General features: G+C 36.3%; 1 protein-coding gene across 1 annotated transcript in view; it reads right to left on the minus strand.

The window, feature by feature from the left end:
- Nucleotides 1-467: 467 nt before the first annotated feature.
- Nucleotides 468-18,948, minus strand: part of igdcc3 (immunoglobulin superfamily, DCC subclass, member 3) — an 82,201-nt gene continuing 63,720 nt past the window's right edge. The window contains exons 8-14 of the mRNA XM_038283876.1: nt 16,810-17,057; nt 14,126-14,290; nt 13,599-13,787; nt 8,816-8,920; nt 8,536-8,671; nt 8,215-8,425; nt 468-6,938 (exon numbers count right to left, since the gene is read on the minus strand). Of these exons, the coding sequence (XP_038139804.1) occupies nt 6,813-6,938; nt 8,215-8,425; nt 8,536-8,671; nt 8,816-8,920; nt 13,599-13,787; nt 14,126-14,290; nt 16,810-17,057 (1,180 nt within the window). The 3' untranslated portion in view covers nt 468-6,812. The remainder of the gene's footprint in view (nt 6,939-8,214; nt 8,426-8,535; nt 8,672-8,815; nt 8,921-13,598; nt 13,788-14,125; nt 14,291-16,809; nt 17,058-18,948) is intronic.

An 18,948-nucleotide genomic window follows, 5' to 3' on the forward strand; every position in this document is an offset into this window, starting at 1 on the left:
TTGGTGTTGTAACTGTGGACTGTATTACTTCAAAAATAGATTATTATTGCAATTTGTTATGACTTTATAGTCCCATTTACACTACCTTTTGAAACCGTGCAGAGAACTGTCCGAGCACGTTAACCGAGATAACTTTTGAGTGTAAAATGGAATGCAACTTAACTGGAGTTCTTCTCAGCCTATTAACAATAAATGGCATCAAAATAGCATGGTGCGACCTAGGATGATGCCAAGACTGACACTCTCATTGAAAATTGGGTGGAGGATGCTATCTAGGTACATAACTTCCTGTATGTTGCTGGTGAAGATTCTCAGTCATCCAAGTCATAGTCATTCCAAAAAAGTAAAAAAAAAAAAAAACCCACTTTGTTTTCCAAGTTTCAAGACGTTTCGCTTCCCATCTAGGAAGCTTTTTCAAAATTTTTTAATTGAAAAAGCTTCCTGCATGGGATGTGAAACGTCTTCAGACTTGGAAAACAAAGCCCAGTGTTTTTTTTTTTTTACTTTTTTGGAATTCCTGAATGTTATGGGTGCCACCATTTTTGTTTGTGTAATCGCTCCTTTAGAGCTGTAGTATCGTGGACTGCCGATGAGAGTTGAGAAACCGTTCTAGCATGATGTGTAAATGGTCGTAAGGAACCAAGCTCGACACGGTTAACTGATCCAAAATCGGTCCGAACTCGGCACAGAAAGGTTTCAGAGGAGTAGTGTGAACGGGGCATATACTACAGGAGGTAAATAACCAAAGTGTGAGATTTTAACTCCTAAATCGAATAAATCTGAAGTTAAGTTTGGAACTTAATACTTCGTTTAATTTTGTCTGTATAACATTTACCCAGAACCTTGATTGAACCCTAACAGTTAGAGCAGATCATATGTTCTTACCTTTAGTTATATTGACAATATGTTGACATAATTCTTCTCCTTTAAGGAGATGCTGTGTAACAAGCTTAGCCTGCCCATGTTATTATCTACTTATAAACATTCAATGGATGTCTCAGTGTTTTTACCAGAAGGCTTTCATTGACTTAAGCATTTAATCCTAAAATTAATGCAAAGGACTTTGTGTAGTCAGTTCAACTTGCAGATCTAATTCTACCCAGAAGCTCTTTTCCTTTTTCCTGAGGCTTAGAAGGTGGCTTTAGCTCGTGTTAGCAACATCGATACAACCCAGACATTCTCCTCAAGCAAAGGTGCTGTTTGAGGGGAAAATAAACACAACGTGCTATTTCAAAAAAGGTAACAAGACTGACAGGACTAGACAGGATGCCAGATGGGGACAGGATGTGGATAAGGTGATCATCAGGCACCAATGAGGGGCAAGACAGAGTTTGTCAACTGAAAAGGTCACTCAGCCTTTTTTCATCAATACACACCATTAAAACAGATCGACTGACAATGTGAGACAGGACCATCAATAGTACCATACTGGGATCACAACATTGTTTTTTTTTTTGCCATTATGTGGCTGAATATCACAGTGTTACCATCACAAGTCCAATAAGAATTTACTAACACGTCTCAATTGAGCTAAAATAATACATTAGCTTTTTTATTTTTCCATGCAGATCTACAGTAGAGTTTACTTTACCTACTACTTTTAAACACACTGGATTTAATCTGCCTTCATGAAAGAAGTATGCAAAAATATAATACTGATCTCAAAACATTGAAGAACAGTTACAGCATATCACCAGTTGACAATAAATTAGTTAGAACATCTTAAAACTAAGGATAAGTTATAAACATTTGAAGTCATATTGCGGGGTGGGGGGCAGAGGTTGGGGTCCCAGAAGAACACCAAACAAATTAATTTGTTGTAATTAGAAGCATTTCACAATCGTATCCCAGTGTTTGATTGATGTCAAGGGTCTTTCCAAGAGAAGAGCTGATTGCATTTTATGTGAGCTTTTTGAAAGTTTTTGATTATATCAGATTTTATAATCATTAGTTTTATGGAGAACAGAACCTAGAGATGTAGAATATGACTTTGGTCAGAACTAGCTTTTGTTTTTTCCAACTAACTCTATTTGTTTTATGTTTAGATGAGTAATAGGGAAGATATAGATGCTCAGGGTAGGTAAATAAAGATCAGATATCATATTATTTAAAATGAAACATGAATTTTTTGAGCACTTAAGGAAGATCCACTGCAAAAAATATTGATTTAATGATTATTCCATTGATACTATATAAAAAAATAATAATCAAACCTAAACAAGATTTTCATACATCATACAGTTACTTTTGATCTAATTTTGAAAACTTTCAGTTATACCAGTGAATGTTAGCTTTCCTCAAACCATTTCCCTAGCCATGCAGTATACCCTAATGTTAATGCTTATCCTCCTTAGGTGTGCTAAAGATGAATATGTCATATTCCTTCCTTGCAAATAAAACACTTGTATCGATTTATAACTCTGCCTATTATCTTTATATTTACTTAAATGTCCAACAGAGATGATTAAAAATATGTTTCAACTGAAAATAATGCAGAATTATAAAACAAACCAAGTTTGATTTGAATTAGTAAGGATCCATGAGTTGTGGAGCGTGGATGTTAAAAGAAAAAAAAAAAAGGCTGTTAACATGTTGGATAAATCCTAACCGTTTTACTTAAGTTATTAGCAAAAGAGTCACACAGTCCCTTTTGCTGATAGAGTAACAGCACCACTCAGTCTGTGATTACAGCTCTGTACAATCAGTTGAATCTGACAAGTTTTAACGTCATGCTGCAACATGACAGCCTGATGTATCAAGGTCTAACCATACGCACACGATAACTGAATTGCACTAGATTAGTGGATCGCTAGTAAAGCTACTCCCTACAGATGATAAAAAAAACACAGTAATGTACAGATTCTGGCTGAGAGAAGCTCTGAGGGAAATATTAATTGTTGTTAAAAATATACACAGAAGAGACATTTAGGTTTGACATCTGATCATCTACTTGGGCCCTGCTTCTTTCCCCTAACACCTGCAATTTGATATTAACAACTAAGTACAAGTATGCAAAATATCAACAGAAAATTAAGTCTAAATAACTAACAAAAAGGTTCAACTGTTTATAATAATTATAACTATAGTAACCATTAAAGAAGAAGTTTTAGTTTGTATTGCGAATTAAAATGACTGCAGAGGGCCTCGTCCAAACTTAACTTTCCACATTTCATTTTGAAAATTAATAAATAATAAATAATCGTAGCCTATTCTAGTCAAGGTCATTAATCAGTCTTAGCCAGAGAGAAAAATCAATAAACCAATCGTGAGGATTTGGGTGTTATGAATGTCGCCCACTTTTTTCTGAGTTTTCACGACACAAGCAAACTGTAAGTGAGAGATAATAATGTCCAAAACATCTTTAAGTAGCTAAAGATGTAAATGTTTACAAAGTTAGTGCATGATATAAAGGTCCTGAAAAGTTCTCCCTCCATTTGTGCGGCTAAATATTGATTCTGTTTTGTCAACATACTACAGTTCACCATTTTATTGTCCATGCTATATAGTTTCCTTCATTAGAACCTGAGAGAAAGGCCAATATCAGGGTTGAGGTAGGTAACCAAAATGCATCTGTGATGAAAGAGAGCACTGAGCTGCATAGAGGGTGTGAATGTTCAGCTACTCAACAATCTCTATTCGCATGTCTCCTTCAGCCAGCTGTCGGTCTGCAGTCATCAGTCTAAGAACTAAAAGGCAGATGATCCTGGCGTGTCTTGAGAGACGTGGTGAGCAGCTTGGGTGGTTTTGGGAAGAGTTACAGTAGACTGAATAGACACATAATATCCTTTATCTACTGGGCACCAGATGTTTAAAAGGCTACTGTTTCTTTAACAGAAAAAAATGTCAGATGATATCATGCAAAATAAAAAGCACTTACCGGTAATAATAATGCAGCAACAAATATTCGTACAAGAGTTAGAGATACACTGCCTACCATCTACATGATGAAAATACATTTTTGACATTTATTCTTTTAGGGAAATAGAAATTAGGTTTTCGTTTTAAAGATCATTAATCAATGTTTGTCAATTACAGTTTTAAAACAAAAATGTGCATTAAGGTTCTAACGAGGGATCAACAATACTCTATGAATTTTCTCCAAAATCAGTTGAACAAACCAAAAAAATTGGTGGGATTTTGTTGACCTGTTTATATCTCCTGCATCAATTTCTAACACTAAGATATGCTAAAAAAGACACCTAAAAACAGACTTTAGTCCTGTTTAGATCTCCATCTACCTTTGACTTTTTTATGTTGTGTCACTTTATAACCACAGACCTCCATACATATTAATGGGATTTTGTAAGATACAACAAAACAAGGTAGCACCCATTTGCAAAGTGAAAGATAAAATGTTCCTTCACAAAGGCCAAAACCACAAAGAAAAAGGAACACTCCCAACACAATAGGGACACATTTTACAATCATTTTAATACTAATTCAGTAATCTGAAAGCTATGTTCAATTAATCACTAGAAACTGACATGCTGAAGAAGATCAGCATTAATGAGACAAGCAGCCAAGAGGCTCATGTCCAGGAGCTGCAGAGATATACAGCTCAGGTTTGAATTTTTGTCATCCTGAAAAAAACATGTGCAAGAGGCAGCAAAATACTTAAAACTTGGGGAGAAGTTAACCCTCAATCAGGTTAATGGCCTCCGAATACACATGTAGACAGAGCTGGTCTAAATTGAGTCATATTCATGTTTTAGAATGGTCTGAATGCATTTATTTGTGCAAAGATTTCCGAACTAATGATCAAAGATGGTTTCCACCCAATCTGACAAAGCCTGAGCCACTTTGCAAAGAGGAATGGCTGAAAATCACAAACTTGGTAGAAACACACTCCAGAAAAAATTTCCCACAATGCCCAGGGCCTGTGGAACCCAGTACATATACCCAGATATACAATATGTCGTTGTTGTTTTTTGCTACATAAAATCCCAGTAATATATATTGATGGTTGTAATTATATGTCATAATGGACCAAAAGGTTTAGGGTGTTTGAATACTTTTTGGAAGACTGTAAATAAGTACATAAGCCTGATGTTCTGAGATTCTCCTGCTTCTCTTGTATTCATAGAAGAGTAATAACAAATTAATGAAATTTAAATTAGAAATTAAAATATGTCGCTTGGAGTTTTTGCAAAGGTATAGTGATACAAATTATTTGATTTCAAGGTGGGAAAAATATGAAGGAGCAGCATCGACCTTCATATCTTCAGCCAATAAACATCAAATCAAATTGGACACTAGAGTCCTGACACCAATACTATGAGAAAAATAATTTTGAGTTTTTCTTCATTTACTAGTTATTAAACCTACATTATCTGTCTAAAAAAATAAAAACATATATTAATAATCACTGCAACTGCTGTGGCTGCATCAATAATATACCGTTTCCTGTTCAGTTTGACAATAAATATCAGACCTCATGAATTGTAACGCAGTGTATCTCTAACCTTTCCTTACACTCAACCTATCTCTATTGACAATTGTGACCTTTAAATTAAAATAACATGCAGGAAGATAGCTCCCAGCTTAATTTATACATATTTTTCAACACATTGTATATAATTTTACCAATCTGTCAACTTGCATGAGGTACTGACGCTCTACAGACATCATATTCAACCACAGAGGGAAGGAGCCGGGACTTTACAAAGGGAGAGGAAGAAGAAGAAGAAGGGTTTTTCATTATACAATAGAAAAATAAAATAAACTACAACAACAGTGACAACATTAATTCTGTTATCTTGAGGTAGAACAATAATTTCAGCATTTGGAAGTGCTTTATGTTGAATGCTCTTTTGTCCATTAATAAGAGGGAGAGGAGAGACGATTGTTGGCTTCTGAGGTAGAGCGGCACCTGACGTTGTAGTTATGGAAACAACTGGTTCCTCCGAATATATAGTGACCATGAGCATGGGGGGAAGGCAAAGTTCCTACAACTTCCCGCAACACATTCATTCCGGCTGAGGTAGGCTTTTGTCAACTTGTAAGGTTCACACAGCCAAGTCTAGAACCTGTATGAAGGCCGAGAACTCATTAAAATGTTGATATTACTGAAATAAAGTCCTGAGACAGAATATATTTTGAAATCCCTGGAAGAAGGTTGAGGTTTTTTTTTCTGAGAACAAAGATGGACCCGTTGGTGGTTAAGAGCAGGCAGCAAGTCTTTGACATCCACAGAAGCACAGAGATAAAACCAACAACTTATAACCACTTCAACACATGGATGATAACATCAGAGTGTCGGCATTTATATGCATCTCAAAGCCAAGTCTCACAGAAAAATGGGAAGTAGTCACAAAACTTGGAAAACATATCTCTACAATAGAACCAATGATTTTTAGATATTTTTGGCTATCCACCTTAACTTTTAGACACATCTACTGGACCTTACAACAATCACCCCCCTTTGTGAGTTTTTTAAGGAATATAGTGGCTCTTATTTCTGACATATTTTTAGCAGATTTGCACAAAAATCAGCAAATATATACCAAATGGATTTATACAAATTTGTGACTATTTCAAATTTCCCAGTGACAGTCATGTATAAACATAAAAGTATAGTTTTAACAAAGACATTCAGGGGTCTTTATTCTCTGTGCTGCCCAACACCAGAAAAGGAAGAAAAAAAAACACTCCAATGAACCATCCCAGATTCTCTAAAACCTCTTAACTTACCCATAAAAATTCTTTGCACAAAAGGAAATAATACTTTGAAAAGAAATACTTGTTGACCTGAGTGAGAGAAAAGTCTAAGTGGGCACTAAAAGTGCCGAATGTGAATGGGCCTTCATACATGATTAGCCTTGGTCCGGCTGAGCCCCTCTGGCTGAAGAATGTTGCTGAAATGGCGTCTCCCTCTCCTCTACAAACTCATCCAAAGGTATTGTAGACAGCTGGGTGTCGTTGAGTATGTAGGAGTTGGACTAGAAACACAAGCAAACAAGAGTCAAATACTAACATACTGCTGTCCTTTTTGTTTTACTTAAGTTTATTATTTTAATTAATTCAATCTCAATGGTGTAGGTATATTTTAATATATAAAGCACTTATATATGAGAGTAAAAAAAGTTCAACCTCTGTAGACTGAAAAAGCATCTGGCAGAAAGGAATTGTGCAAAGTCAATAACTCAATACTGTTAGCTAGGTTTCATTAGACAAAAAACTTGTAACCAAACTGTGTGTTTATGATTTATAGGAGCCGTCTTTGTAAAATTGCACATGTTGCGGAACTGGAGTAATATGGATAAAACTAAATTGAATCTAAAAAGTTAAAGTAGTGGTTATATTAGTTGCTCTTGATGACGTCTATGGATTTACTTTTAGGGCTTTAGAGATCGCGTATACAACAAAAAACAAAAATAAGGAATAAAATAATTATATCACAGCTACAATTGCACCTTTTCCCCCCAAACACCAACGATCAAGCAGTTCAACACAAATAGATCCCTAAATCAATTCTAATGCATATACGTAAATCAGTTTATTTACTTATCAAGTGAAAGTAAATAAACTGATATATTACACTCAGTAAATCAACTATTTCAACACAGATATAAAAAATATTCTGGAAAGGAAACTATTTTATACTTATTCAATTGAATTTATTTATATATTACCCATTCACAACACATGTCATCTAAAGGCACTTTATAGAGACAAATCAACCAGATCATACAGTCAGATTGCTTCAAAGTTTTCTATGTACGTAAAACCCACTGATTGCATTGACTCATTGGCTCGACAGTAATCCCTCACAATAAGCATGCTCGTAGCGACAGTGGAGAGGAATACTCCCTTTTTACAGGAAGAAACCTTCAGCTTTCTTAAATGTGTTATGTTTTCGTACCAATTGCTCTAAATGTAAAATCAATAACTGACTTAATAAGTTTGTTTTTAGAGGTTTTTCTGTTTATTCGTTAATGGGAAATGCAGATACATAAACAAAACAAGAAAAAGCAAAGTTCCTCAGCAGCCACATTGTTTAAAACCCAACATTAAATTCATAGGTTCATGTATCTAGTTTATTAATAAAACTTGTATAAAAAGGAATGACTTTTGTGATTTTGCACGATGGTATATTTTTAGAAGAAATAATAAAACTTAACGTGTTTTCAGTAAAAGTAACACATGATAATTATTGTTCAAATATTTGAACCACTCCGTTAGCTTGGAACTCTAGCTCTTGGCATCGGTACTCACCATGCAGGCATCCTGCGTGGTGGGTTGAGTAAAGAGTCTCTGGAGCTCGTTGCTGTCGACCGCTTTCTTCCCTGCGGCGCAGCCATTGACCTCCATCTCTCTCCTGGCAGCCCCATTGAGTCCAGAGGCCCCCTGAGAAGAAGAAGAGGATTCCAGGACTGCACTGTGTCCTGCCTGGGGGGTGGCCTGAACTGTCTTACACATCATTAGCCTGCAGATTAGACCAAACACAAACACATAATCACTTTACTGTAGTATAAACATTAATTGATTGAAAATGCTTCCATCTATTTTATTTTTGGTGAGAACTGTGGTTCTGACCTGCCGCGGTAGCTGAAGACAAGGAAAAGCACACAGAAGACAATGCAAGTCACACCAATGTGGATTCCAATTATGATGCCGGTGGTGGAGGTTTTGCTTTGTTCATCTTTTATACAATCACACGACCCATCGAGCACTGTGGAAACACAACACCAGTTGGTCAGGTAAGGCAGGTTCACATGAAAATTAAGTCATGACTTGATAATTTTAGAAAAAAACAAACATGAAAAGGAATATGTGAAACCCAATGGAGTTTTATCAAAGGAGGAATAAATATTACCTGATTTTTCCAGTGCCTCACGGAGTGAAACAAATCTAGTGGTGGCATTCCCATCTCCATGTTGGTTGTATGCAAGAAGCTTTATCTCATAAACCATTGAGGAATCTGAGACAAAGACAGAAAAATACACTACATTAAATGATCTTAAAATCAAATTTCTATTTAATAATTTTTGCAAGTTTTTTCAGGGTTAAACTGTTGATCGGCTCATAAAACCTGTCGCTTTATCTCTATCATATTGTTCTTCAATACATATTTATACGTTTTTCCTCACACAGGAAAGTTTTTGGCTAGAGAATCATTTTCACGGCGTACCAAAGGCACGAAGAGAGGATGTAACTTAAGGGCAGTGCTTAGAGTAGCACATTCATTTCTTATTTTAGATCTATTTTTGCATATAGTGAAGAGGGGAACAGCAAAGTACTGTAGCAACAGAAACCTCATTAGACAGACTTTCTTCTTCGCAGTACTGTCCCTTGAAGAATCTTCTGCAACTACAAGATGTTGTTTGGCCCAAATTAAAAATCTCTGAAAGCAAACCGTTCCAACTGAAGGTGTGAATTTCTCACTTTAATAATTTCCTGGACAGCTGTATGAAATCACCCTAAACTAAAAGCTGTGATCCTGCTACAGCAATTAATTATATTTAAGGGAATGATAAAAAACTGTAGTACAACATGATAGAGGGAAGTAATCTGAACATTTACTTTATTCACTAAAGCAGTGCTTACTGTATTTCAAAGCAAACACTCCAAAAACGATCTAAATAAGTAAAAAGGTCTTAAATTAATGGTATTTGGCCTTAAGTTAAGCAGGTTAATAAGATAGTTTGCCAATGGAATGGGTGAACTCTTAAAATAAGATAATTAGATAATATGCACTTGAAATAAGACAATGCAATTGTTTTTCTTTTATTTTTTATTTTAAATGTAAATTGCCTTGTTCCATTGGCACTTTGCCAATGGAACAAGGCAATCACTAAATCCAAGAAAAAATGCACTTATTTTAACAGAAAATGACCATAACTTGGAAAGAGAAGAGTAAAAAAAAAAAGTTTCCTAATCAATAACAAAACTATTACAGTTTTTAAATGACACCAGTGGAGTTAAGAAATGTTTTTTAATAGTTTTTTTTTTAACCCAGTTCCTGTTCTTGTGAAAAATGAGGCGATTTCCTAACCCTATGCTCTTGCTTCCGAGGCTATTTCAGTACTGTACAGTACATTAACTACCATCATCCTGCTGTGAAAGGAAGGCTGAGACAAATAGGAAATAATCAGTGCATCACATCTCTCATTTACCATAGGCAGACTTACGATTCTGACATCAAGACTTAAAATGGAGGTTGTCCCCCTAATGTTACTTAGCTATACTAGGCTGTTCAAAAGTCTTAAAAATCCAAGCATAACATATATAAAATTTTAGATACTAGTTTAAAACAATCCACACTTTCTTGTAATTATCTAAAGAAAGAGTAATTAATAGATTTTCATGTTTTTATTTCGCTTTAACATTTTTCTTATTAGCCTGGGTGCCATTCCGAACTTAGTCCCGCCCACAACGTTTGAGGTCGGGAAGTTCGGTCTGGCATTGCTCAATAGTAGGCGAGTATGCTCGCACAATATCTGGCGGGCCAATCAAATTGTCAGGGCGGGCTTTATACGATGATGGACAGATGATCAACAGTAACGTAATCAACCACGTGACCAAAGCGCGCTTGGGTGACAACAACAATGGCTGCCGCTGGAGAGTTGAGGTGTTTAGATTCTTCTATTAGGTCTGTTCTAGAAGATATCGACAGCAATTTAATTTTAAAAGAGGAACAGAGAAACGCGATCAAGGCTCATCTTCTTATTCTAGGCGTGCAACTGCACACTTTGATTTTTGTTGACAACAACTATGCGTCGCTTAATGTACGTCACGCACTCCGTTGCTCTTATTGGTTGTAGGTCTATCCAATTGAGTGCAGAGGCATTTTTTTTCCTGGTTCGTTCAAAACACGCCCCATAATCACAGCTCTATGGTGCAGTATCAGACTCATATTCTGACTAGAATTGAGTAGGACTACGTCAGGCTATTTTCTTAGGACTTTTGCTGTCAAATTCAGGAACCTAAAGTCAACAGCATCTCATCAGCATGCAGTAAAGTGGTAAAAGAAATGGAACAGGGGAAAGGTGAATGCCAAAAGAAGTGACCATACAAAAATGTAATGCAATTACAGCTATAGGGGAGTATTTTTCCCTAATTCTTTTAAAAGACCTGCCCTCTCCACTGAAGAAAAAATGCACATGCATAACCCTGTACCCGCTCCGGAGAAGGAACGCCTATAAAACGTGTGCGAGAGCATGCTTGTTCATTTCTGCTTGTGCACACTGTTTATAAGTTACTGTTTGCATCACTCGTACAAGCTTACTTTCCAAAAGAAGATCAGCAATTTTTCCAATGTGGTGAAAAAGCCAAGCTTCAATAACTGGACAAAACCGTAACTCACCCCACATATACACCTGAAAGTGAGCATGCGCAGAAAAAGACAAGGATCTAGTCCGTTAGACCCCTTATTTTGATGTTCAAACTATTCTACATAGCAGTTCGTTCACAATCACTAAATTGATTGTAAAGTGCTATATTCCAATTGTCAGTCTTTTTAAAATTTAAAATGGTTATAGTTTTAGCTAAATAAATTGGTGCAAATTGTGCTTTCATGACCGTCTACAATTCAAGTGCTTTAATCCAACTGATATAAAGTCTCTGATAGTGCAATTATACCATAGTATTGAGGCCGCATTATTCCTGAATGCTTACTTGGCTGAATAAAGTAAGGAAATAATTTTAAGATCCAAGTATTAATAAACCAAATACCTTAATGTTTCTTAATAATAGAGGTGGGATACAAAAAAATGACCTCAACATAAAGTTAATGTAACATGGGCAGTCACTTCTATTTTTAATACGATTTATTGGTACTTATCACCATGAACGCACTGCTCTATAGCAGCTTGTAGAAATAGAACATCAGATCAAACTAAGGGGTAATCTTATGGCTTTAACATGTATGTGTTTATTAATTTTCTTTTAGTAAGAGTACATTCACAGGGTCGCCTGCCGGTGGTCCCCTTCCATTTCAGCTCCCTTGATAGACCCTATGGGCAAATTCTGTCCAGCTCACTTCACTGCGTCATCAAAAAAGAGGAGGGTCTATCTGCTATCTGGTGTTACAACATTCTGTGTCATATGGGTCATAATATAAGATGGGGCATAGAATATGGTGCAACACTGGATCATTTTGTCAGATTAACTTACCATGACTGAGACTTAGTCACAGTGATATATATGATATGGAAAGCTGAACGACAGCACCACCAGATCTACTCTCTGTTCAGCCAGTATCACTAACTCCTACAGGAGCTGCAGCTGGATGATTACTTCCAGCAGTGCTTCATCTATCTAGGACCCAGCATCAAGAACTGTTCTGCTGCTGCAGGGGGATGATTCAACCAGCTATGGTGGTCCCTGATTGCTTAATGTAATGCAAATTCTCACCCTGTAGACTGATCACCTATACTCGCAGTATAGCTCAACCCTGATCGCCTAATATGCGCTTGAGACGCGTCATTGCATTCCCATTGCTCCTGAACATGCCTTGATCACCATAAATGTGACTGTGTGAATGTACCTTAATACATGCTTTTATAAAATCAGTTACTGAAACCAGTTACTACTTAAAATATTTATGAGAGACGGAAATTTGTATCTTTAGTTTATTCAAATAAATCAATTTAAACCAAAATATTTAGTTTAAAGGTGTAGAGGACGATATTTTATTTCCGGGTGGATCGTCTCAATAAGTGGTCCTCATACAGTCGATCTTTCTGGTGATGTTTACGTAAAGCTCCTCCCCAGTTAGCCATCTTTTTTTGTGCATGCGCACTTTCAGGCGTATATATCTGTGGTGAGCTATGGTTTCAGACAATCATTGAAGCTCACCTTTCTCACCGCAGTTCTTTGAAAATGGTCGAGGTTCATAAGAGAAAAAAGTATCTACGAAATGTGTAAGAAGTAAAGCAAGGCATCAGAAGGCAGATATATCCCGGGATGCTTTGCAACAGTGGCGTCTAATAACAAGGATGGGGCACTCTCCTTGCAATGCAGTAGGAGTTACGAATGTGATGGACGGGGAGCAAAAAGCAGTGATACATCTGTCTGAACTGTAAGTTTACTGAGTTTGCTATAACGGCCACTATATAGGGATGAGGGATTTAGGGGTTAGGGTGGACGTTTGTACACAGTAAGCTTGTATGAGCTATGAGAAGAGAAACTTTTAAATAGAGCATGCACGGGGAGATGTGGGCTCGTGCATGCTCTCGCACGAGTTTGATAGATGTTCCCTCTCTGGAGCAGGTACAGGGTTGTGCATGTTTTTTTTTAAAGTGGAGAGGGCTGGTCTTTTATAAAAACTTGTGAAAATTCCTTCACTATACCTATAAAATTTCCCGGTACCGGACTTTATGTAAAAAACAGAGAAAGTCCCAAAAACAGGTTTTAATGACTTCACAAAAATCAGGAGACATACTACTCTTAATGTAAGTGTGGCTCCTTGGAAGAGAAAATGTCAAGAATTTTACTTTTGCTCATCAACCAAGGAATTTTGTTTTCCTAGAAACAATTGGAATTCCTTTAACAATGTTTGGTGATTAATCTTAAAACTTTAAAGATTTGTAGATTTGCATCACTTTGTATACAAGGAGAACACATTTCGTTACTTTATCTAAAACTACAGGTCTCACCAAGCTGGGTAATGTTGTACTGGGTAACGTTGTGAGGGAAGGGGATAGGTCCAACAAAAAGCGGTGTGTGTGCTCTCCTGTAGTAGAGTCTGAAGCCTTGATGCTGGCCCATCTTGGTGGAGGATTCCCACGTTACTTGAACAACGCTGCTATTCAGCACTTTGGTGAAGACAGAAGGAGCAGCAGGCACTATAACACAAAATAAGATGTCAATAAAAATAACAGACACAAAACAGTAGGAAACAAACAAAATATAGTAAGAGTGGGGGAACAAAAATAAGCTGTTATACAATAATTTTATGAAGATTATAATATTTGTTTAATCTTAACTTTAAATAGTTTTAAGAAACGGTAGAGCTGATGTTGACTGGGAATACAAAGCTAAACCAAAGCAGGTTAACCAACATCATAAATCATGTTTAAAATATTAAGGAAATAATAAATGGTAAATGGTCTAACGCTGCACTGTAACATGTTGCAATGATTCTATGGGAGAAAAATTAACTTTCTATTTGAGTCTAACTCACCCTCGCCATGAGTAGTCTCTGCAACACTCTCTGACGGTTTACTGGCTCCATGGGATGTGTAGGCCTTGACATAGAAGGTGTAACTGGTGGAGGGCTCCAGGTCGCGGATGACCTGCTGCAGTGTCACCTTACTGACCGCCTCCTCATACTCCATTTCAAGTGGATCTGAAAGAGAGAAGATGGTTGAAGAAGAAAAGGCTGTTAGAGTTTAAAATAATCCAATTCTGGAGATAAATGATCAAAGATCAATTGGAAAATGGTTTCAATGAAAATGAGATGAAATTAAAATAAGGGAGAGATATGATACATATAAACATTTGGCTGGTTTGACAAATTTTTTTTTTCCTATGAGTTACTGGCTAATCTCGACTGAAGATTCAGAGATAGGGTCAATCTTAGGGTGAGTAAAACAATGGTGTACAGGCAGTAGTCATTCAAGTGAAACTATTTCCATTGCTTTTCTATCTAGATTTTATGTTCTTTAAGATCTTTTTTTATTCTATGTTTTAATTTTCTCTGTTATTTTATCCTGGTCTTAAAATATTGTTTTTGAGATCATCGTTTATGTTTGGTGTTTTTCCTTAGGTTTTACTTCGTTACTTGAAGAATGTTGTGTTTCCTGCATATTTTGCTATTTTGGTTTTGCCTTTTTCAGTGTTTATGTTACAAGTAGTTTTCTTCCACCCTTTTTAGTTTATGTGTTTATTTCCTCAAAACAGGCTTAAATTGGCAGCAATCAGCTGCCGTGACGCGGGTGAATGAGAATTTACACATGCAGTTGGAATTGTTATTTTTTCTTTTCCTGTCAGAGCAGTTAACAAGATCCCATTCAGTCATATTCTTTCCTGTTTTCTCTATCACTTCAGTTTACCTGCTAACCATCCTTTGCTTTCACCTGTCTGCCACCACTTATATACTAGTCAGTTTGATTTTACCTTTAACAGGTAAATCCTAGGTTTCATGCCGTTTTACTTCTGGTTTACCTCGCCAAGCCATCTTAATGTTCATGTTAGCCTTTTTTTTTAAACCCATGTTTTGTATGAGAGCATTTTTAACATATTTAAAGAAATTCAAGTTTTAACTTGCCATTTTTTGCCTTTAACTGCCTGTCTGCATTTGGGTCCATCTCCAAGACCCACATCTTCTAACATTTTCAGACCCAGCCAGCCATAACTTCTATCTACGCCCATCTCTTAACCAATTAGGCCAAACGATCTACTGATAATTAGAGCAAATCCCAAAGGTGGGCCTTCTCTGGGCTCCTATTCATCAATCCAAGTGAAGCACTGAGGTTAATATCAGCTCTACAGCTGTCCATCATGCTGCACTGCCACGAAGCCAAAGGGACTAGCAAATTGATTAGAATTTCTGACCGAAAAAGCATTCACGAATGAAGGAGTCTGTAGAAATGGGAGGTCACACACATCTACACTAATCCAAAAGCTGTGAACAGACTGAGTTCTGAATTTGATGCATGATATGATGGTCCAATAACTAGTGTGCATCATTTTATGCTAGAAATATCTTCATAGCATTCTTCCATTTTACAAAATCCCTTTGCAATACATTGCTTTGATCTTTAACTCACAATGAATAAGGGGGAACAAACTGCGTAAGGCTTTTTCCAATGTGCCTAAGATTTATTAGAGTTATAGTGATGGTTGTTTTTGACGAGCATTTCATCGCTTGAACCACACGCTATATATCAAACAAGTTAATGGATTTTAACACCAGAAGTTTGTGTTTATTTGTCATCAATCTTTTTGGGAACCAAAATGCAGCCGTAAAGTCTAAAAGATTTGTATTTTTTTGTGTGGTTATTCAACACTAAATGAAAAATTATATGTATAGTGACAACCTCTAAGTTTATCTTAACACAATAAATGGCTCTGTGCGTGTGGGTACAACAGCTCATGTTTTGAGCCCTCCTACGCTTCATGTCGAGCTCTGAGCAGAATTAAAATCTCATTTGAAAGACTGAAGCAGCAGCCAAAAGAATGACCTCACAGCATTGGCTCTGCACTCAAAGTCTTTTAGCTCACTTTTGATTCAAAAATAAAGACAAAATAGGTCAGGCAGTTTATAGCAAGAGATGCATTTAAAACTCACTTTTACATAAAATGTATTCAATCAAGATGCACATAAATAGGAGATCCCTGCAGATCCTCTCCTCTGCCGTAGCCCAAAATGCAATTACATATGCTGTGTTGAACAGATGCTGCCACATGTGTGTCAGAACACAGTTGGATTGGATACCAGTGTTTCCTGAATATATTCAAAACTACTTAAAGCTCTAAATTTTTAATCAGATCACACAATAAATCATGGCTTTTCTTATTGTAAACAGAACCTGTCTGTCATAAAAGAGCCCACAAAAACATTTCTAGTAGTTAAGTTAAAAAGACAAAAAAACTGGATTTCACTAGTTTGAGCCTTGTTAGAGGATTGAGTTTTTTTTATTTTTTATATTTGATAATTTTTTTATATGCTCAACAATAAATATCAGATTTTTCAAAATGAAAACATTTAATTATCTCTAAATCTTCAAAATCAAAATGTTGTGCAAGTATATTAAATGAAAACTACATAAAATATTACATTTTATAAAAACTTTAATTGGCATATAAAATATTCTGTTTACCCTATTTCCTAGCATTTATCTTATGACAATTCTTAGGGCTTACCTGATGTCTTGCGAATGTGTAGCACATATCCAATGATGTCTTGAGTGTTCTGGTCAGGCTCCTTCCAGGACACCTGAATGGAGGTGGGAGAGAGCGCCTCAGCCTGCACATGGGTGGGCACACCGGGCAGTCCATCAGCCCAGAGCACAGTGAGATGGGCACTGGCCTGAGTAGAGCCGGCACTGTTCTCAGCGATGCACTGGTAGATGGCCTCATCCTCCTGACTGATGCTGTATATAGTCAGAGTGCTGCAGAAGGAAGAGAGAGGGGAGAAGCTTGGATATTTATAAATAGTTTGAGGAGTCCAGTTCTTACTTCAGAAAATTTGAAGCATTACATTAACATTGCGTATCAACTTGTTTGATTAGATAACAGAATTATTCACACCCATTGAACCTTTTCAAATTTTGTCATATTACAAAAACAAACTGATGCACCAAAATACAAAAATAACTGATGTGAATGGTAAAAGGATGTACGGTGTTTTAATCTTTTAAAATAAATTTAATATAAATTATATAAATAAATGGGCAATAAGTTAAATCTTTTTGACATTTTCTTGGCTATTCATCTTGTTTTTCCAGCAGTTTTCAAGATTTGCAGGTGATTTCTTGGTGAATTTATATCATGGCTTTGGTTACAAAATTCTTAGGCCATAGCAGAAGAATCCTTTTTGAGATGGTCACAGGGTAGTATTCCCTTTTTAACCTGGTCCTGCTTTAAAAATCCACAAAACTTTACCTTTGACCTGTTCGTTGTGTTCAATAATCTTTGCTTAAAACATTTTAAGTACTTCACAGAAGAGTTTTTTTCTTTTCTTTTTACAGATATTAAGTAAGGAGTGGATTATATGTACAAATTACAGTATTTCTTAAAGACAATTAGTTGTACTGTTTTTTTATTTAAAGGAAATTTAAGTACTTTGAGTATGAAATCATTAAATACTTCTCAATAAATGATAAGTGTTTTTAATTAAGAGTAATTTAATTTGAATGTGCTTTACCAGAAACATCCAGCACAAAGGAAAGGTGAAATAACAAATTTTTTTTTTTTCACTTTTACCCGATGTATTACAACATCCAACTGCCATGCACGTGGGCATTGTCAGTTTAACTATAGCTCTGGTGAATTTTAATGATGTAGTCTTCTTGAAATCTTAAATAACTGTTGTTGATTGTAGATGTTTCTAGTAGTTCCCACTGATTTTGCTTGTAAAATGGGCAGAATGGCGTTAGCCTTACCGCACCGTGACGTCACTGCTGGAAGATGTGAGGAGTGAGGTGTTACTATATTTGTGTAAAATGGCCGCTCAGTGATTGCAACAAAAAATTTTGTTTTTATTTTTTTTACTAATTAATGCTAAATTCATTATATAACCGCAAACGTATAAGTTTTAGGTATAAATAATGACCCATTGGTTATTCCTTGCTGTCTGGACTTTTCCTTTAAAAGTACCAAGAGAACACAAATAAATTATAGAACTGCATTGTTTTACGATTTTTCTGATGGTGCTCAGAGGGCCCAGTGGCTCCTGTTATGGCAGCCTCACTTCTGTCAGTGAGCCCCAGGGCAGCTGTGGCTACAATGTAACTTGCCATCATCAATGTGTGAGGAAACTGGTGAATGACCGAATGTAGTGTAAAGCACTATGGTCAAGTCTCCTGACCAAAGTGCAATTTACCATTTCCATTCTACTTAACAATTTTGCACTAATTTGGCTACAAATATAACCTTAGATTCTTATTAAATGCATATGCTGTGTAAATATTTTTGCAAAGCTCTGTAAGCTATTAAAAAACCTGCAGGTGTAGAATGTTGTCCCTGAGATTTTTATTCAATAATTTTCTAACAAACTATATTGGTGTTACTACAGTAGAAAGGCTGTGTTTTCTGTCAGATGGCAGCCATAATAAATAAATGATGCTGGGATACATGAGGACACAGTTCCAGGTGAGTCAGAATGTGGACCGCTGAGCTGTGGACCATTTCAATCTATCATGTTGAAGTAATGCCACCAGTAGGAATGTCACATAACCTTGTGGAATCACTAAGTGTTGCTGCGCATACACTCAAGACTTATGACCTTATATATGCAACACTGAAAAATTGAGCACACATCCACACATACACATACAGACA

Source organism: Cyprinodon tularosa, unplaced genomic scaffold (genome assembly GCF_016077235.1).
Source record: "Cyprinodon tularosa strain WSP-4 unplaced genomic scaffold, ASM1607723v1 ctg197, whole genome shotgun sequence".
Classification (NCBI taxonomy): domain Eukaryota; kingdom Metazoa; phylum Chordata; class Actinopteri; order Cyprinodontiformes; family Cyprinodontidae; genus Cyprinodon; species Cyprinodon tularosa.